This window comes from Apus apus, chromosome 9 (genome assembly GCF_020740795.1).
Source record: "Apus apus isolate bApuApu2 chromosome 9, bApuApu2.pri.cur, whole genome shotgun sequence".
Lineage (NCBI taxonomy): Eukaryota > Metazoa > Chordata > Aves > Apodiformes > Apodidae > Apus > Apus apus.
Genome location: NC_067290.1, coordinates 16,253,339 through 16,274,801, shown reverse-complemented (window position 1 = coordinate 16,274,801; position 21,463 = coordinate 16,253,339). Strand labels below are relative to the sequence as shown.

At 42.0% G+C, this 21,463-nt stretch overlaps 1 protein-coding gene across 5 annotated transcripts in view; it reads right to left on the bottom strand.

The window, feature by feature from the left end:
• The window catches only part of TAFA1 (TAFA chemokine like family member 1), a 320,866-nt gene that overhangs the window by 215,895 nt on the left and 83,508 nt on the right, over positions 1–21,463 (bottom strand). For 2 of the 5 annotated variants that reach the window (XM_051627588.1, XM_051627587.1), the window contains exon 5: positions 5,972–6,068. In XM_051627588.1, the coding sequence (XP_051483548.1) occupies positions 5,972–6,004 (33 nt within the window). In that variant the 5' untranslated portion in view covers positions 6,005–6,068. Of the gene's footprint in view, positions 1–1,445; positions 1,987–5,971; positions 6,069–21,463 lie in introns of those variants that run through there. The other 3 variants (XM_051627591.1, XM_051627590.1, XM_051627589.1) reach the window with 2 other exon arrangements.

Sequence of the window (21,463 nt, the reverse complement as noted above, 5' to 3'; positions counted from 1 at the left end):
TCGACCTGTACATGTGAAGGGACTGGCATATGGCCAGCCTGAAATTCAGGGGTATTTTGTAGAAGATTTGATCATTTCACAAAGCAGAGTGTGTCAAAATTTTTATAAAGATCCCTGTTGCAAAAGGCAAGAGCAATTCCTTTGTCTCCCAGTGCTGGCATACTTGGCCAATCCATGCAGACAATTGTGGCTTTTCATACTTGGACTTGTTATAGTACTAAGTGGCTAAATTTTTCTCTGACTTCTTAACTTCAGCAGCTCTTTCTGAATGCCTGCAAGGACTGGGAGGTTTGCAAGGCTCAGCTACGCTACACATCGTCCAGTTCCCTTAACAACACCTTCTGCTGCATTTCATATTGCCAAATTAATCAAACTTCAGGCACTCTCCTTATTCAGCCAATGACACGATGCCATTTTCTATCTAATAATCCAATCAGCTGAACATCACTGTCACAGAGCAAGACAGACTTTGAAAGATTAAATCTACCACATAGAAAAATCATGTCCATAAAAAAAATACTTCAAAAGTCTGTAATGTGATATACCAGGGGGATTACTGCAGTTGGAAAATTAACTATTAATAGAGTGAAATGGTAAGAAAATATATGCATATAAAATATTTTTCTGTCCCTGGTTTTAAAGAAGCAGAGAGAGTCTGGGAAGCTTTAAGTTTAATTGGCTGAAAGGAACCACATAAACTGCCAAATAGAATTAATAGAAAATACCAATATATTATTCTGATCAGCATGAGGCTCTTCCTTTCTCTGTACCGAGTGGTTGATGCACTGCTTAACATGTAATTATTTCATTTCTGTTTACTTTGCAGCATACAGTGTACTTTTTCTCCTCTCTTTTTAGACCTATTTATCTTGCTAAACCGATTCAATCCCCTCCGATCAGGGAGCTCCCAGTAGGCTTCCCATGTCATCAGGAATTATTGCCTTCTGGTTGTATTTGGTGCTCCCATGCTTTTTATATTAAAAGGTTAGAGGGAAAGGTGACTCTCACGTAGGGATATTGCAGGTATTCAGGTTATTTAAACTGATCTTTAAAAATCCTAGCCAAACAGCAAAGCAAAGGCAAACTTCTGCAGCCTGCTAAACACTCCTGTGTCTTCCTTGAGCATCATATCCTGAACCACCTGGACAGCAGACTGACTTTACCCACTCGGGCTTTATTATTAGATGGCTGCTTTTTATTTTGCCCCCCTCTCTTCTTTTTAGAAAAACCTTTCTCAAACTACACTGTTTCAAAATACCTTTGCTCAAAACCCAGCATTTCTTACAATCATGCCTTCATGCATTTGTTTGCCAGCAAACTGCTGTCACATGCACACAGATCATCTTATCATTAATAAGAAACACAGCAGTAAGAATTCCTCCAATTATTATCTGATGAGTTCCAGATCTGCTTTCTGAATCTTAAATCCTCAAGAAGCTCCTTACCTGAGTAATCCAACCAAGAGCAGAGCACTCTATTAGTGTTCATTGGAAAGATCTAACACTTTTTAAAATCCATCTGTATCACAATAAGGGATTTTAATAGCTTCCCAATAATCTTCTTTATCAGGATTAAAAAAAAAAAAATAAATCTCTTTCGTTACAAATCCTGTTCCCAGAGTAAAGAAGACATCTGAGCTCTCAGACTCTGCCGTCAGAAAAGTAGCCAAGGTTTGAGGGGTGGAAACCTTCTCATTTTCACCTTTAAATCATCTCCTAGCATCACCTTCTGCCTGATGAGACCTTCGAAGTGATCTTGAGATAATCTGCAGCCTCCAAGGTACTTCAGGCTGAGGAGCAGTTGGTGTTTCAGGGCAGAGCAGCCTTACTCCAGCTGTACCTCGCTGTCTGTCCGTTCCCTGCTGGAGGGACCGGAGCCTATTTCAATCCATCCCTGCTCGGGGAAGTATCACACGCCTTAAAGAGACACAGCCCGGTGCTGCCAGCCCCTCCGCCCGGGCTCCGCGACTGGAGCTGCATTTAAATACCAGCGCTCGGACTTTGCAGCGAGCAGGGAAGCAGCGGGTTCCGTCTGCGAGGAGCAGGTACGGATGGGCAGGGGGAGCGGAGGAGCTGGGGGGTGGGCGGTACCCAATGAGCAGCCCCGCAGAATCCCGAATTCTGCCGGCAGAGGCTTTATCCCCAGGGCGTTGGTCCTGCACTTCTTCGCAAAAGGCAAGTGACACTTGAGGGGATCCCTCCCGTGTCACAGGAGAGCAGCACACGCCTGTGGAACAGGAGGGAGCGCAGGGAAGGTGTACGGGGTGCACACGGGAGGGACCGGGGAGGAAAGGGGGAGGGGGGGACAGGAGACTGGCCCCTGTGGGTTTTCCAACACCTTGCTACAACTCCGGATGAAATCTCTTTCCAACTCCATTTCCGATGCATTTTAGCAGACCATGTGGAAAGAGCTCCAATTTATTCCTCCTAAATGCTAAAGCTCAGCTACACAAGATCCTTTATTACGGTTATTTATTTATTGTCCACATCTTAAGTGGCCATTTACAGGAATGGAGAGGTTTCCTCTCCCTCTTGTATCATATGTAATTATTTTTTAAAGAGGCATAATATAGACTTAGTCCACACCATTCACTTAGCATTACAGTTCTCACTTCCACCTAGGAAGGGAAGAAGGCTTGGAGACAAACCAGAAACTTCCATTTGAAGAGCCCAGGGTGCAGGCTGTAGCAGTGTGGGGTGGGTTTGTTTTCCTTTAATAACCTGAAGTAGGAAAGTGTATTACCTTCACTGCTTACCAGCTCCAAACACCAAATAATAGTAAATAATAACAGTAATAAGTACCCTTGCTGTCAAGTATCTCCTCAGCACCAAAGGACATATGGAAACTCTGAGAGGTGCAATGAGTTTACTTGACAGATCAGAGACTCCTTTGCAGCTGCTGTGTTTTATTTGGCAATACATATTAAGAGACTGGTGCTGCAAACCAACAGGAACATTATTCTGGTCTGTGCAACAGAGCTCAGAGCACCTCTTTATTATAACTTGGAAATAATAAAGCAATCAGGGGGGTGTGTGACAAAGTGACACAAGCAGACCCTTCCCACAGGATGGGCCACCACTGCAGTGTGGCTCCCATGAGGTCCCTGAGCAGCCCTAGAGTGGAAAGGACAAACTTTTTGGTGACCAGAGATGCTTTCAAGAGGTCAACATTTTTTTCAGGTGCTTTATATGAAGACACATAGCACAAGTATGGTTGGGGAGATAATGTGCTGTTGAATAAAGGTTTTCTTGCTTTCCCCAAGAATTTCCTGAGACACTGGAAGAAGGCCAAGAACTGGGGTAGTTGCCGCTACTTTCTAGCCTCAGAAGGGTCTGGAAGTATTCAAGAAAGCTGATGAGAGGCAACCAAGGCACACCAAATACCATTAAGTATTGAAGAGCAAGAAACAAGAACCTGGGATCAGGTGCAGCCCATTGCAGCAGGTGGCACATGGAGGGCTGCTGTGGTTTGCTGCCGAAGCCACACGGAGGCTCTAGACCTTCCCCCTTTCCACTGGAATATGGGAAGATTCCTGCAGCACCTGAGAGGGACAGGTGATGGGAATTTATTTGAAAATAATACCCACTTAACATGTTCCCTCTAGGCCACATGGGGAAACTACACAAGAAACAGTATGAAGTAGCAAGCTGTGAAAAAAGAGGAGGGACAGGGACCTCAAGAAGCAAACAATTTTCTAGGAAACAGGAGGGCCTTGTAGACAGCAGGAGGAATAAAACTGTTACCATGCACCTCAGCAGAGCAGGCAGAGACAGATTTATGCAAGATACAGATTTATGTAAGGTACAGCAGAACTGTCACTCTGCCAAGCACTGCTAACTCCCAGTTCCATGTGGCTAATGCCACCATAACCCCTGACAGATGCTGCTATTCCTCAGGACAAGCTCTGCAGAAACATGGGACATGTTGCTTCTGCAGGGTAAGAGGGAGATCAGAGGTACAGAAGAGAATATTAAACAAGCTGCACTTGCTGTCTCTTCTCTGCCCTGGCTCTCAACATCAGACAGGAACACAGGAGTCCTTGGCAAGTCTTGCAGAAGCATCCTCACACCTGCTTTGATGTTTTGCTGCCAATTTTAACTTCCAGTGGACCAACAAGACATGAGACAGCTCCTCTTACCCTGCTTTGAGCTGGGCACAGTGTCATTTTCACCTGATGCTTTGGTTAGCCTCCTCACTTCAGGAGTCACTGGGTTTGACAGGAAGGGGATGATGCTTTACATGTGCCCACGTGTTGAATGTGAGGCTACTGAACCTGACACATTGGAAAGAAAATAAGAATGAAAACTAAGACACTACTGAACAGTTTGCACATTAAAAATCCTTTGTTATCAAAATGGAGGGCTGAAAGAGTAGTTTCTCTCTAGCAAGAAGGAAGATAGGCAAAAGGCTGTGCCAACCATCCTCTGCAAAGGCAACTCCCTCCAGTGCTGGGGTAGGACAGATCCAGGCCCTGCAGAGGGGCAGAACAGCCTTTGGGTTACATGGTCTATGTCTGGCTGCTGGGAGGTGTGATGTCAAAAGAAAGTCCTTCCACCTCCATTCTAATTCCTGATGGCAAATAGAAGGGACATAGACAAGGACCTGAGTTTTCCTAGTCAGAGAGCATGGAAAACTGCCTATTCACAGCTCTGCTTGAAAGCTCCATGGGGTGACTGGCAGGGTTGCCAAAAGCAGACCATGACACTGGTGTGGTAGTGCCAAGGTGAAGGTAGGTTGCAAGGGGTCAGCAGGCATCAGACTGCCTTTGAGACAGGCTCCCTCACACACAAGGGTGGTATTCACAAGGGGAGGAGCCTTTTCCTCCAGGTTCCACCATTCATCTAAAGACGCCAAGGGAATGACAAAAACAGGCAAATAAAAATAAATGCTCTTCACTACCTGAACCTCTATTTATCACAATTTTCTGTGCACACAGAAAAGGAGAGCATATGCAACTCAGGCAGACTCATGCAGACAGCAGGTTGGTACTTGCACCCAAGTCAGGGCCTCTGGCCCATCATTTCTCCTCCTCCCCCCACACAGGCCTTTTCCCCACAGAGATTTAAATGACAAATCCAAGGGATGTATTTTACAGGGTCTGAAGAGGGCTGGCCACCTTTGAAATGCAAAGCTCATTAGCTCTAGTGCTCCTGGGACAAAGCAGCTTTGCTTTTCCACAGACTGTGTTCTCAATCCCACCCAGCTGCTTCCACCGACCTTACAAAGCTCTTTCCTATAGATCCAAACTCTGTTGCTGTCTGAGCATCAGTTGCAGCTCCTTGGTACCTACATGTTCCTGCCCCAGGTGAACCAAGTGTCATGAAGGAAAAAACATGACTGAGATTTGGGGAGTTGTCTGGTTACAACTACAGCCCCTGCTGGCCAAACGCGAAGACTGTACACACCAACAGCCTGAAGAAGCAGAGCTGAGCAACTCGTAGAGAGATCATTTCCCATGGGAGCCCAAGGGCTGGTTCAGGCAGTTAGTGTCCCACTTCAAGTACAGGGTGCTGGGAAACTCTCCATTTCCAACACAGGTGCAGCTCTGTAGGTTCACAGGCCTGGCTGAGGATCCAGCAACACCAGGGAATAGCACAACACTCGGTACAGAGGCTCCACTTGCTGAGCTTGGCACCAAGAAACCTGGTGGCTCCTTCCTACCCTCTTATCTCCTGCCACACCACTGCAACACCTCTCTCCTTGGTACCTCAGCCACACCAACCTTGCTCAGCAGAAGATGTGTCAGCCATGCCCTCCACCCCACCCCCAAACATACAGGGAAGATCCAACCAGCAGGATGGCACAGCTAGAGCCACTAGGAACAAAACCCAACAAACCAGCCATAAGAGCACCATGAGCAGCTTGGACTGGGAAACAATGAAGAATTAAATAACGAGCCTGAATACTGGCAAAAGCAGGGAGATGTGACAGCACAGCATAAAAGACAAGATTTTCACAGTTATTTTCCTACCTTTAAGGTGCTGCTATTCCTTGTTACAGGCATGTCCAGTCTTCACAGTTACTGTGTTTGGCAGGCAAAGATTCTGCTTCTTATAGTTTTTCCACGCCTAAGACAGGAGATAAAGAAAAAAAGAATGCATTAATATTTGTCAAGGAAGCTTCTGTCAAAAAGTTTGTGTCCTAGTTATTTTTAAAGCATGCAGGACAATACACACAAAAAGTCTCAACCCTTATCTATAATTTGCCATCAGCCCACAAGATCATTACTTGCTAGGGATTATCAATAAAAATTATCTGTTCAGCTCATTATCATAACACAACAATGTTTCAGTAGCACTCTATATATTCAAAATGTAACCATAAAATCATGACTGTGCTCAGGATATCATAGCAGGTGAACAAGACCTTCACATAACAGAGATGAGTTGTTCATTTGGTCTCAGTTCAGAGACACCAAAATAAGTAAAGAAAACTTAAAACAGCTCTAGAGTGATGCTGGTCATGGTGTTCTTGTCAAGCAGTGATGGTGTTATGCTTTATTAGCTATAGAGATCATCCTGACCTGAAAGCCCACCATCTCTTCTTCTCATTGAGTCTCAACTTCTGTATAACACAAACTCATGAGAATTCAGCCCAGACACTCCTGTATTAGCCTAGCTAAACTCATTACATGGAATACTACTGAAATATTCCCAGTTTCACAGTGACCAAATCCTATTGTCAGTCTGCAGTTTCCTTTCCAGGCCAGCTGAAGCCACAGCACACCCAAGACTCATCTACAGAAGACAAATCACAGGCCAGAGTGCATGAACTGAAGATTAGCGTCTCTATAGTCAGAGAGGACATTTGGTGTTTGATTTATCCATTTCACTATGTCAAATATCAGTCCCCAAGCACTGGTTTAGTACTTACTTTTGCTACTGAAAAGTCCATTTTTCATTAAGGTACAGATGTTTTCAATACTCAGGACATAAATAAAATAAATCCAACAGAAGCAAAGCAATTCAGACTCTCTGGGAGGCAAATTCGCTATGGCAAGTTCAGACATGGTCACTGAGCTGCCTTCACTGCCTCTAGGCTTGCTGTGCTCCTTCCTTTCAGATAAACTTAACAAACAATTGGTCTCCACTATCTCCAGGTAATAAAACAAAACAAAACCTGCTTCCACAGCAGCTAAGGTGAGCCTCTGCTGTCAGAGTTTACATTTCTCACACCCCACCACAGCATAGAAATGGGTCTGTCTAGGAAACAAATTTCTCCCTAGAGCATTGCAGCAACTCCCCCCCAGCTCTGCTATACTAGATGCTCCCCTGACCCAGCCAGTCAGCCCCCACTTTCTCCTGGCAGAGGGAATCCAGTAGAAAAAGGAGCCAGGAGCCATAGCAGAAAAGTTCTCACACAGACCATAGCTCAAAAATACATCAGCTCTTTCCTGGCAACCCCTTCCCCACATTACTGGGAAGAGAAAGATCTCTCCCAACATACTATAAAACCCAAACCACAAACACAGCCCCAAAAGTCCAGTTCCCAAGCACCAACCTTCAACACCCACATCTGAGCTCACAGGAAAGTTCAGTTCTTCTTTCTGTTTTCTCTGAAGTCAGTAACTTCTTTCCATACATCTTTGACTGTTTCTCCCACTCCTAGAGCAAACAATTCCATAACCCACCCTGCTCTTCTCACCTCCTCCCACAAACTGCAGGAATCAGAACTTCTATAAACTCAAACCACCTGAGCTTTTAACGGCTGCCACAACCAGGCACAGGGAGGAGCTAGTTTGAAGGCTCAGAAAACAATCAGGTGCAAAATATTTTTTTGTTAGTGACCAGGCACAGCCCAGCTGGTTTGGGACATATGGCTGATGGTTGTGGTCCAGATTGCGTGGAGCTCTGCTTAAATGTCTCTTACTGCCTGGCTATGAAATGTCTCCTGTATGCCTGGGTCCTCCAGCACACACCAAATACACATCCTGGCACAACCCAGCACCTGTGCTCAGAAACACCTCATTTTGGAAAGATAGATTTGGCTGGCACCTCTGCAAAAAGAAAATGCAGGGAGCCAGCTCAGCTCTGCAGTGTTGCACTTCTGATCCTTGTAACTCCAGGTGCTAAGCTGAAAATGGCTCCTTAAAGTTGACTAATTCTGAGCAAATCTCAGCTGGGGGTATTACACCAAATAGCTTCATTGCTTCCACTTTATCACACAGAACACTAGTGGTGGAAAAATCATGAGATGTTTCTTTGCTATTTGCCCCCTGCAGCATGGATTCTTGTAATGGATTCACTATGTGAACTTAAATTATATTTCAGTTTATTACTTCTATGATGTCCTGGGTTCTGCAGGGGCACAGTGCAGCTTCCACACATCTATTTTAGCATGCTTGGGAATCCTCAGATTAGAGGTGCTGCATAAGGCAATTTTGATTATGGGCAAAATAGGCTAAAGATTGTAGGGAAATCCTTGAAAAGATAAAGCAGGCAGACAGGGACAATTTTTGACTTCAGTTTACGTTCATGAAAAAAAACCCCAAACAACCTGCCTAACCAAAATCTGAAAGCAACACCAAAAAAAAGCCACTAAAGAGGTGGGAAGGAGACACTGGGCAAAGTTCTCCCACTGGTACAAAATAAAAAGAAGTGAGAATCAGCATGAATATATCATATACAGCAGCCAATGCTTCCCCAGTGCCATCACTTGGACAAACATAGCTAATTCCTTGTCTCAGCCATGGGCTTTGTCATTATTTAAGAAAATCACTGCAAGCACTCTCTTCCACACCTCATCTCATGTTTGCAGGGCTGGGCAGAGAGCTGCAGCCAGAGTCCCGTGTGTTCTGCTGGAAATGGTTGGTTTCTGAATAAGGAATTAGTGCATGAAACGAGCATGGAAGAAACCAAACAACTATATACTGTTCTGTCATTGCTTCAAAACAGGTTGGTTGATTGACAGCAAATCCTATATAATAATTCCTTCCAGGCAGATGGCAGGATCACGATTTGCTCTTCAGTTGCAATTTTTTTCTGCCTCTTACAAGCAACTTAAATACATGATATACCAATAAAAAGGGTCTGGGCTGTTTGATATGTATTTTACAAGGCTCTCATCAGAACATACAGATTAATATTGTGACTAGTTCTTGTGTTCCATTTTGTAAAAATTTGCCTTGAATTTGCCTCCAACATCTCACAGCTGATTGTATGTGGATAATAGCTTCAGAAATCCACAAAAAAGCAACTTGTAAATTCCTCCACCACCCCTGACAGACAATACCCTTTGAAGGTCTGCGTAGGTGTTGAAAATCTCGCTATACATCTCGAGCTCTCTCAGCTCATATTGTTTTCAGGCTGCCATCTGCTAATGCACAGTTCCACCCTGAGAGATGCAGGAGTGCTCCAATCTCCTGTCTGTTCTCTTTTCAGATTTACACTTTTGTTTCTTCCAACTCCCAACACTCAGATTCTGTCATTCTTAACTCTGACTGGAGTTACAAACTTCAAGAGGCCCGTTCACACCACTGCTAATTTTCAGTGACGAAGAACATTTGTTGAAGGCATTTCCAGGAATCTGCTTTAATGAACCAAAGCAATGCTTTGTGCAGTGCTGTCCCTGGAAGCAGGTTCATTTGTCTCTGTGTCATCTGGTGTGCACGTGGAGAGGTGCTGGGCTGACCAGGAACTTCTGAAGGACTCATTTTCAGTGTCTGTGTTCTAATAATGTGTGAATTAAGTTAGTGGCAAGGGAAGAAGACAACTCCCAAAGAAAAAATGTGGGTATCATCTTGAACAAAGCAAATCATGTACATTACAGTGCAGAACGTTAGGATCTAATTATCATAGTAAATAAGGAATGTTGAGCATTATATTTGACTGATTTTGTTCCTCACTGAAGTTGTCAGCAGTGCTCTTTGTCTTACAGATAATTTTGCTTCTCAACCAAGTAGATTAGCAAAATTTATAAGATTATATTTAATTTTTTTTTTTGGTCAGGAAACAAATTTGTAAGGGATAATTTAAGTCAGGTTTGCTATGTGGGTTCCATCACTAAAATATATCGGAAGCTACAAATTTAACTCTAGGAAACTGAGGAGTGTGTTATCACATGCCAGCTGAAATTTATCTGCTTTAATCCTTTTCTATATTCCTCCTCTCCCACACATCCCTTTTACTACCCCACCCTCTTCTCAGGTTTTCAAAGATTTTGTTGTCATTTGCTTCTGAATAAAATACTAGATGCTTTTGGCATTGCAGGATCTGTACATCAAATTGTTGTTCACATCATACCCTGACTTTGGTGCACCAAGCAGAGAAGTCAGAACAAGTGAGCATACACAATAGCACAGAAACCCTTCCTATACTGTTTGCAAAACATGAAAATAAATAAAAGAGGACCAAGAGAAGAAAATAGAAGTTGGAAAATGCCAGTGTAAAGGAGTATGTGTTTAAAGGAGTCACAACTAGTAGTTTTGCTTTTCTTCCCCAGCTTGTACAACAATCCTCTCTGCTCTCACATTCCCTGCACTGCACAAAAATGATCTGGCAGACTTACATTATATGTTTTCCTTGATTTCAGTAATCAAGGTAAGCCAGAACAAACTTTTCCATTAAAAAAAAAAACTAAAAAATTTTACACCTAGGCAATAGTAGTAGTTTTTGTTTCTTATGCTTCAGCAACAGATTCCAACTGCCCTTTCACAAGCTTTTAGTTGTGCGAGATACAAAGTCTCTCTCTAAAGTATGACAGGTGAATTCTCATGCAATAAAATGTGATGCCTTTCAGACAGCCTGAAAGCAACTAAGATTTTCAGGGAAATGCTGAAAATTGGCTCAATGTTACATAGATAAAGGTCTTCATGCAACTTGGAATGAAATTCCACCACAAGCAGACTACTTACAATATCCAAGTCTTCTTTGGATGGTTTGTGTGGGTCTTTAATAGACAGAGGGTCATTTGCTGACCTTCTGAATCTCACCTGATAAAGTCATCATAGCTAAAATTTAAATAGGAATACCTTTAAAGGCAGCATAATAGTCTGTTGGCTCCTCCTTCCATTTCCCCACAAGGGGCTGAAAAATGTTAAACTATTCTCATCACAATTAAATTCATGAAACACTTAAATTCTATGGCAGCCAGACACCAAGGAACAGGAAAATCATTTCATCTCATAATGTTTTAGAGCCCCTAGGCAAATGTAAACAGTGTATGCTGTGATAGAGGAAGGATTTATTGCTGCTGCTGAACAGAGAATCTGCTGATTTATTTTTAATTCCATTCGGTTTTTGAGAGTAACTTACTTATTATAGGATTTTGGTGGAATTATTATTTAGGAAGTTGGAACACACCAGAGCCATTTGTGTGGAAATGCATTTTAAACAAAAAAATATACAACCCAAATAAATCTGTATTGAACATTCATCTGTAATAGTGAATCACTGCTGCACTCGGTCTCCTGCTAAAGCACAGAAGGGGGTTGGAGCTCTCTTGCCTCTCTCACAGCTTCTGGAGTCCAGGTAGCAGGGACTTGGCCACCACTGGAGGTGCTGCTGAAGCAAGCTCCAGCTTAGGCAGAGAAGTGTCTAAATCACATCTCTCTTCTTGTAAATATTTCACCCAAGATTAGTTGTGTTGATTTTTTCTGAGAAAAACATCACTAAACTCTGGCCCCAAGGGCTGTTACAACCATTCATTTAGATACAGTTCAGAAGAGCAAAGGGCACTGTGCTGAATCAGCAGTGGATGTGGTAGCAGTGGATGTGTGTGTGCAGGGACAGCCATCCACACACCAGATGTCTGTCTCCATGGCTGTCCAAGCTCCAGCAATGATCTGTCACCTGTCCTCCTATCTTTTTTGTCCTGCCCAACTCACTGAGTCCTATTGCAATCTGTGGGGCAGTACTTAGGGCAGAAGCCACCTCCCTTATATCTACAGGTATGAGATCTAGCCCCAGAGAGCTGAGCTGTCACTAGAGCCAGTGCTGTGCTGCAGCCCAGCTAAAGAAAATCATAAGGAGTTGCAATCCCATCATCACCACATCTGACAATTCATCACCTGTGTCTCCACTGAAAGGTACCTGCCTATTACACAAGTAATTCAAAATCCTTTTTGTTCTCTTCTTCCCCTCCATGCTTATTTAGTAAAGCTGAAAGTAAACAGAAGACTTGTTTAAAAAAATGCATAGTTTCTGAATTTCTCTTCAAAGATGCCACAGAAACCACTCCAGAATATCTGTCAAGCTGGTGTTCCCCTGGGAATGCTTCAGCTCCTTGCTCTGGCTAACTTGAAGCAAGAACTTGAACCATGTCTCAGATAACTGCTGTAGAAAATAAATTCTCAATTTCCTGCTGAACTTCAGATATATATTTAAATACTCAGTATTTCTGACATCTGGAAAGAAATGAACAATAACATCAAATGGTCAAACTACTCACCTGATAAGAAAAAAATCTGCTACGAATCAAGCAAATGGGAGACTCAGGCACAGGCCTGAAGGGTAAATTTTCTCAGCACCAGTGTAAAATCAGTGCCAGGATCTTACTGGCTTTTTGACAAAAGATACCTACTTACTCAATGGCAATTTTGTCTAAACCAGAATATTTCTGTAGAATTCATAGTTTGTTTTAACAAGTCTGATTTTTTAGTGGGAGGGGAAAAAATAGATACATTTCATAATGAGGCTGAAACCAGAGAAAGTGTTAAGAGTGATTAAATTAGAAAGAAGGTTCAGTCAAAGAAGGAGAACCTCGGCTCTAATGAGAGAGACACTGGAGAAATGCTGAACTGCCCAAAGACAATGAGAGTTTTGTCATTCTTCGTGGCCAGATTTTATCCTAATAACAGACTCTACACCTCACTCTGTGTTGTTATTAGGATACGAGTCCCTCAGCTCAGCAGCCTGCAGGGTTGCCTGCCTGCCTTTATTTTTCTCAATCTGCAACGTCCTTAACAATAAACAAACAAGTAAATACAAGAGTCCCTGAAGAAAATTTCTGCTTAAAATAAAGCCATTGGAAATATTCATGTGAAAAGAGCTACAGCAGTTTTAGTTGAGGTGTTTTTTGAACAAAATTTTAATAAATAGATCAGTGTTCCTCAAGAGCATTAATATGTTACCAAGTGAGAAACAGTGCTCTGAATAGACCAGTAAATGCAACTCACTGCATTCAGAAGGCAAAATGTTAGTTATGCCCACAGAAAACCCCAGCTGTAAGGAGCTATGAAACTGGAGTGCACAAGCTAGGAAGGACGATGGCAAAAAAAAAAGTAATCATGGTCCTACAATTGTCCTGCAGTTTTGCAAAGGTGTGGCTGATTTAAGAGAATCAGACCTAAAAAACCTCTCCCTCCCCATTACCAGCAGTTTTAAGGCTGTTCCTGAGAGCAGCTGATGGGAAGAATGAACAAATACCTTTCTCTACAAAGCTCTGAACGTAGCAACTTGTAAAACACCTCATTGAAGTCAGAATGATTGCAAACTGAAGGGGAAAAGCCATGCAAACAGCATTAAACCTCTGTCTCTGGGAGGTTTTATTCCCAGGTAACCTGCTCCCCCAGGTTGCTCAGGCAGCTGACACGCCGGGAGCTTCCTCCGATTTGCAAAGAGCCATCAGAGTCTGGCAGACAGCAAACAAAGGGAAGTGACAACAAGGTACCAGATGGAAGCTCATCTTGATGCCACTGATCAGGAGGGAAGCAGCAAACAAAATCACAGGCAGACCGGGGATGACTTTTGCTTTTTTTGGTTTTTCAGAGGTGTGAGAGTAGAACTGGAAAAATTAATTGGGTTCCAATTTTATCCTCGCTCTGTGAAAATGCCTGAGCAACTATGGGCAAAAATGCCAATAGCAGTAATAGTAATTGTAATAATAAATACGACAGGAACTGCCTGAAAAATATTAATTTCCAAAATGAGAGCTTTTCAAACTTCTACCTGAGAAGGAGTTACTTGTAGTAACTTGGAGGCGGTTACTTGTAGTATGACAGAACACCCTTTTTAGTAGAGTTAACTGGGATTTAGATGTATTATCCTGTGAGGTAGCTCTGCAAGGCAGCATAGCAAGGCTCCATAGTTCTTTGGATCTGAGGGAAAGGATCATCTGCACCCAAGGGAAAACACTGCCTGTGCCATAACACCTTCCCCTCCACCTCTCTGCACTCCATCCTTGCTTTCCTTGGGTTTTCAGGGCCAGATGCTGCCCAGTGCAAATGCAAGGAAAGGGCTGGTTGTCCATGGCCAAGAATGAAATATGAGGAGGGAGGCCCATGAGTGCTCCAGCTCACCTTAGCTTAGCCCTCAGGACATCATCCCTAAACTTAAAAATCCATTCTGCATTTTTTGCACAGAAAAGATTTGGAAAGCTGTAGTCTTCATTCCACTCTTCTGGAAATCAATAGTAAAGCTTTAGAAGGGCTAGACCTACATCTGGAAAATCCCACCTTGCTGTTGTGGTGCCTTCAGTTGCCTCCAAAACAGTAAGTCATACACCTTGGTTGAGGGGTGACAGTACTGGCATCAGAGAAGATTCTTTGACAGCCACCAAATGAACATCAGTGTGACCAGACCCAGGCATCTCTTAATTTGAAGTGTACCCTGCAGTAGCATGAGCTTTTGAGGGAGCTTCATGTGTTACATCCACCAGGGTCTGGAAATGGGTGGCAGAAAATGGCCCCAGCAGAGATCTTTTTGTGTATTAGTTCCACAGATATCAGTGCTGCATGGAGGATTCATGTAGTTAAGAAAGAAATCTCATTCAACGTCATTTGGCTCAGAGGATAATTTAACCACCCTGGTATTGCTGAGTGATTATGTGTATTTGAAACAGAGAAAAGCAAATACCCAAAGGCCTCTTGTCTGCAAAGTAGCAATTTTGAGAAGTTGCTATATGGTAGAATGGGGTGCTGATAACACAAGAGATAATCCAGTATGATAGTGCTATCAGCACCTGAGGAGTAATAACTAATCTACCTCATATGTATCAAATGTGCCAAGCACTCCCTAGCATGTTTACCCAATGATTAAAAGAACCAGTAAATGGAATGACTTTCCTATAACCAGTATGTCAGCTTGAGCAGCATAATGAAATTAATCAGAGGTGAACACAGGCTTCTGAGCCAACAGGGGCATTTTGTTGCAATTTCGTTCTAAAATCCGTGACATTGCTGCTTCTATGGCAGGTTGTGTGATGCTGGGCTCCTTTTTCAAATACAGAATATCCTAAATTAAAACAAATGCCCCCTTTCAGTATTTTTGTTGTATCTGCTTTCCTAACTTGCAAGTCCGTGCAAGACCCAGCCAAGGGTTCTGTTTCTTTTGGACATATTTATTAATCATTTGTTCATGTCTACCTAGTTACACATGGATGATATCTGACAGTTTATCCCAGTTATCATTAATAACTATTAATGACCCTGTTGTTATTATCAAGCTGCATCAGCCCATAGCCCCATTTGCATTCATCTAATCTTTCATTTAATGAGGAAATTCAGAATGCTTCTCTTATGTGCAAGCTTACTTACTTAAAAGGACAGGGATCTGTGCATTTGATTGCCTTTAGAGCTGTGGTAGATGACACTATTTAGCTACTCTTATTGAGATGTGGAATATGTAGTGCCTGTCCCCTAAGCCTCCAATGCAAGTTATTGTCACTCCCATGGAAGCTACAGCATATGAAAGTTTCAGATGCAAACAAACCCAAATTGAAAGAAGTCATGTTTTATCAATGCTGAGAAGGTTTAACAAATTCATCTAGACACTAATGAGTATTACTAGGCTTATGTAGGGTCATGGAAAATTAGACAGGCTTTTAAAGCCATTTTCTCACTCTTACATGCCAAATTCTCTGTTATCAGTACAGCTTACACTTGCTTTGAGCAATGGGCAATATTTGAGGTTCAACAGCACAGCTCTGTTTTCATTTTTTTTGTTTGTTTTGGGTTTTTTTTGGGTAACCATGTGTTTTTCCCAACTTTAAGAGCATGGCAGAATTTCATTCCTAACTTTAACTCACTGGCTTCTTCCAGAAGTTTGCTTTGTATCTATTCTGGAAATAAAATTGTCATGCAACATGGAGTGTTACCTCATTTTCCAATCAGCACCTGATGGAATGGTGTATGTCACCACTGCTGTAAAGGCATCTGTAACAAGGAAAATATCAGTTTCTTAAAGATATAATGCTGAGTTCTGGCCTGATTAAATACCACTGGAATGGTACAGCCAGGAGTTATCAGAGTACAAACAGGAGCACAATTTGGCAGTCTGTATACAGAGTTAGCATACGTAAGACGTGTATTATCCTGTATTTCAACTCAGTACAATGAATCTGCCACAACTTGAATGAGCTCAAAGGTGAGGACCTGAGTTGTGGAGGACAAGTTTCACCCAGTGCAGCTTCTTGACATTAGAGGGCTCCATAATCCACCGAGTATAGCAAAAGTGAGTCTCATTTTGAGGTCAATAGAGATGATACCCGAGAGGGAAATACAGACTCCTCTTGGAGCTGTGGTTTGGTGGCACAGTAAATGCAGCTTCTGAAGTCAAAAGCATCACAGCTGAAAATGTAAAGAGCTAGTCTGGTAAAAAAAATCATTTTACTAGTTCATATTGGGTTAGGAAGTTTGAGAGGGGCTTAATTTTACCAAGAGCAGATCACATATCATGGATCTCTCTCGTACTGTGACGGATCTGATGTTGTATTGGCATCTATCTTCACAGGACTCAGAAAAACTGGCATGTGCTGTCTATCACGGGACCTTGTTAATGAGGCACAAATGCAGGGAGTGTCCATGCCTGATCCAGATTAAATCTGCATCTCAACTTGGCTGTGCCAATTGCAGACACAGCTGCATGCCAGGCCTGTCGTCCATCACTAGCAGAGCTCTAGCAGGAGCTGTCAGCAGAGCAGCCTGACACCAGGCAATGGAGCAGGAGCCTGTCGTCAGGAACCTGGGAATGGTGCAGAAGAGAAATTCAGAAAAGCTCCTGAGACCATTAAGAAAAAAACTGAGGTGAGGGCAATGGACTTGCAAGCCACTCCTTGGTTGCCCTCTGGATAAAGATAGGGTAGAGTGTGTTTTCCATTATCCTACCTTACACCCATAAATATTCTTGAGCTTAGGCTAGAACCTGGGATAAAGATTTCTGGGCTACCCTTTGGCATAACTGACTGACTCACACGCCTCTTCTGTCTCCTGTTGCTACCAGTGTGGGTTACATATGAGAAGCAATTTGGACCTGCCAAGGTCCATGCTTAGTGGCTACAGCACAAACCTGCAGACTGAGCCTGCACAGACACACCTACAACAGCAGGGGACTGGTAGGGTACAACAGGTAGAAGAAGTTACTGGTCCTTATCTTGCAGAATTCATCACAGTTCATTCTATTATCTTGTCCTAACATGCTGAGGAAGAAATTTCTGTGAGCATCACAGGATAGCACAGAGCAGAGCTTGATGGGCCTTCAAGAAGCCTCCAGAGCACAGAGCTGAGCAGAGCTATGAAGAATCCCTTGCAGAAAGTCTGCATCATAAACGTGACAGCTTTTCCTTGGCATAGATAATGTAACCAGGTAATAATTGAGGAAGAAGAACAAATATGTAAATGCCATTATCTCATCTTTGTGGGTGTATTTATTAACAAAAAAATACTTTAAAAATAATTTAAATGGCCAAACTTCAAAAAAAAGCTTCTACATATAATGCCATAGCCCTTAAAAAGAGCAATTTGTCTTTGTTGCACTCCAAAGAGCCTAATCCTAAAGACCTCTTACCATAGAATAAATATACTCATGAATTGAACTAATGCCATTTTATGGAAGATAAAAGAGCTCTTCCAAGTAGTGCTTGTACTTTTTCAAGCTTGCAAAAGTGAACTAATTCTTTATTGAGACAGCCAGGTACAGAGGTGCTTCATTCAAGCCCTGTGCCCTTATACACTCTCTGCTCCACCAGCTCTTCCTTCCTGCACCACCTATATTTTGACTAAACATCTATTGCAGGGGCAAGCAGATTGGCTGGCTTCTCAGAGGCTACAAAAGAAATTAATACCTTGAAGAGAATTAAAACTCTCCCTTTTGCTCAGACACGGTTTCCTATAATTAATGATTGCTATAGTGCTGTAGCCTTCCTGGCAAATACTGAAAAAGGGTTGGATTATTATGGTAGGGAGGGCCAGACTGTTAAAAACACTGATTTCCTGGAAGAAAATCAAGCACAGCTGGCTAAAGAAAATCTCATGCTGTGGATTTTTGGCTTTGTCCTGATACATGGACTGTGTTTTTCTCAAATGCCAAGGGCATAATTTGGTCACATATTTCTGGAAAATGTCTGTACAAACAATAATTTTACTAGTCAACAACAAAGACAGTAAAAAGGAGGAGAAAACTGCTGTTCAGAGTATGACCACCATCAAAGCATGGAAAATCTCAATATCTTCTTCAAAGTTACAGAACTGGACAGTCCAACTTCAGCACTTGCAAATTGTGTGTACCCAAGATAGCAGGAAAATTCCCACCACGAAGGGCAGTGGCTGCTTTGGAGGCAAACGTGTGAAATTTACACCAGCTGAAGGTCTGGAACTTGTCACTGAGTTTATTGAGCTTGAACCAAATCCCACAGTAACCTATGGGGAAAACACTTTTTTTTTAAGAAAACCCTTCAGTTCAGTGCTTGACCAACCAGACTTGTTGCGTGTGGACCCTTCAGGCTATGTGACATGGATATCAGCAGCTTTCAAACCATGACTATCTGATTAACACAAGGATACTGACTCATGCCTGGTTTACTGAAAAATCCCACAAGTAATGTAAGTGGCATCTATTTGGTCACAAAACTGCTGTGAAAAGCTCACAGATTCATATATCTGCAAACAACAGTCTGAAAAATTTGGAGGGGAGAGGGAGTAAATTGTCTCTTTCACATTTGTGTCTGCAGTGTGTTGAGTCTGGTACCCAAATCACAGATCAATAATAATATTCTGGCAAGATGATTCCTCATCATGCTTCATTTTGAGATCAATTCATGTCACATGGAGAGGCAGCTGCAGGAAGAGAGCAAATAAAAACTCAGTATTTCTTTCTGGCAGTTGAAATTTTTGCTGAATTTCTGATTTTGCATCTGCATTTGATGGGTCACTGATTTAAATAAATTAAAGACATAAATCAAAAACTGTAAGTGGGGGACTATTTGTTCACTCTATGTTTATAAAGTATGTTTATTTCACAGTGTTTTATGGCTTCAGCTGTTGTTACACTGAGATAGTTTCTTCTTTGGGGTTTCTCTCTGTCTGGTTCCCAGAATTGTAAGCTACCTGTGTCAATAGATTAGAGGAGATTAAGGGATCCTTTCTAGCTAGGATCTAGCTGACATTCCAGCCCAAACTCCACCATAGAGCAACATGCTTTCACCTGACAAGAAATGCCCTTTCTCTGATAATCCCAGAGGCTGCAGACTCCCACTGATTTTTGGTAGCCAGTCTTACCATGAGCTTTACCAGAGCATAGTGGGGACCAAACCAAAGTGGTGCAGCAGTCAGGGATGTTACTGTCAAACACTGGGAAATATCTAGTATAAGTGCAATCATCAATAAGGTTTTTAGGGCCATCTGTGCCTGGAAAAGTGAGTTTAACACAAAAAAACTCCAAGAAGCTGGTGAGGTTCCTGACGTTCCAGGAGCTAATTATAGGTATTGACTGCTCATCCAGCCCCACATCTATGGTAGCTTTCCAGATCTCCTGCACAGCCACAACCCATTTGTACTGGCCCTAACAAGCAGCTGAGAAGCATCAGACTGGGTGAAAAAGGCACTGAATTAAATATTCTAAAAATGCAGATGTGACTAACATCCTCTAGCTTGCCATGCAGCCCAGTGAAGAAAGCAAACAGGCAATGACACATCTGCTCACACTTCTCCATTTATTACATTTGAAACAAATTTTTGACAGCAATTAAACAGAAGGAGCAGTTGTGTGTTTGTATTAAAACATCATTTGGGTAAGCAATAAACAGCGATTGGTGTAAAGGAACATCTGTGATGTTTTCCTGCTATTTTTGTCTGAGTAATGTCACACTGGGAAAGGTAAAGACAGAAGTAAAAAAAAAAAAAAAAAGGAATTAAATTATCACATGTGATGGTTCAAATTTAGCTTTGTTAAAGACAAGCTCCTTTTCATTTTGCAGTGCAAAGCCCATAGAATTAAGATAAAGACTTCTGCCTTTTCTATGGAATCAAATAAACATTCTGGCTTTTTGGTCTGACTATGAATCATGCTCCTAAAACACTTTTGGTGATTAATTTTTAATCCCAAATTGATAAATTCCTGCTCACACAATAATGTTAACATTAAGATCCAAGCCTCTCTCTGAGCCCTTAATCTGAATCTTCCTTGTTAGTACTAATACCGTTTATTTTGTCTATGGGAAAAATAATTAACTCTAGCAGAAAACAAGGCTGAGATGAAAAGGACAAAGGAAAGATATGATGTTTTAAAGCTAAACCATGTTAGTCTTTTGTTAGTTAATAACAAACTCACTTTGTTTATTAGTATCCAGTACAGAAAGACTAAGGAAATTTATTCTAGCCACAGGAAAAGCACTTTCATTGTTGTATAAAAGCAGACATTTTCTTTATGTATACTGGGGAGGAGGATGGGGGAAGTGCTTAAAAGCTTTTGTAGGACTTTCAGCTCATCATAGTTTATGTGAGACATAAGTGATGAAAGATGTTGATTTTATTAATAATTTATATAGGAGCAGTATTTATAGCCTGTTCAGTGTGTGGTAAATTGAAGGTTCATGGCAATAAGCACCTCATTAGAAATACTAAATGTTAGAATTGTTTAAACATACAGAAACAACTACACATGTTCACAACTACATGCAAATCATTAAATCCCTTTGAAGGAATATACATACATTAATATATGTATCTCCACCTCTTGGATAGACTATCCATTTCATCCACTTCCCCTACATCTCTTTGGTCCATTATTCCTATTCCTGATGGGTATTCACTACCAGCTGCTGTGATCCCTAAGGACCAGGGGGAAGCTGAGCAGTGTGTGATCCTAAGTGTGTTCATGCTTGACCCCCACACCTCCCTGTCTGGATGTTACTAGAGGTGTTTCTTTAAAAAAAAAATAAAATAAAAAAATCAATTATTTTTGACTGATCTGAAAAAGCATCTCTTTACCACCCCTAATTGAGGTTAATAAGCAGAGAGTGTTGGCTCTGCACTTTTGGTCTTAGTCCAGTGGTTAAAAAACCCCAACCTTTATTTTTTGTAATGAAAACTTGGCTGATAGCAATACTCCTCAGCAGGAAATTTTAAGGTGGATTACAGAAAAAAATATATTAGATATAGACCAAATCTTTCTTTTCAGCATAGCTAGCTCTGCATCCCAGTGGCAGGTTATGAGTGATGCTTCTCTGACACATTATAAACATTTGTTCAATGTTTTGGGTGAAGCTTTTTCTCTACTTTCCCTGGGGATTTTTGAGATATTAAATCACAATA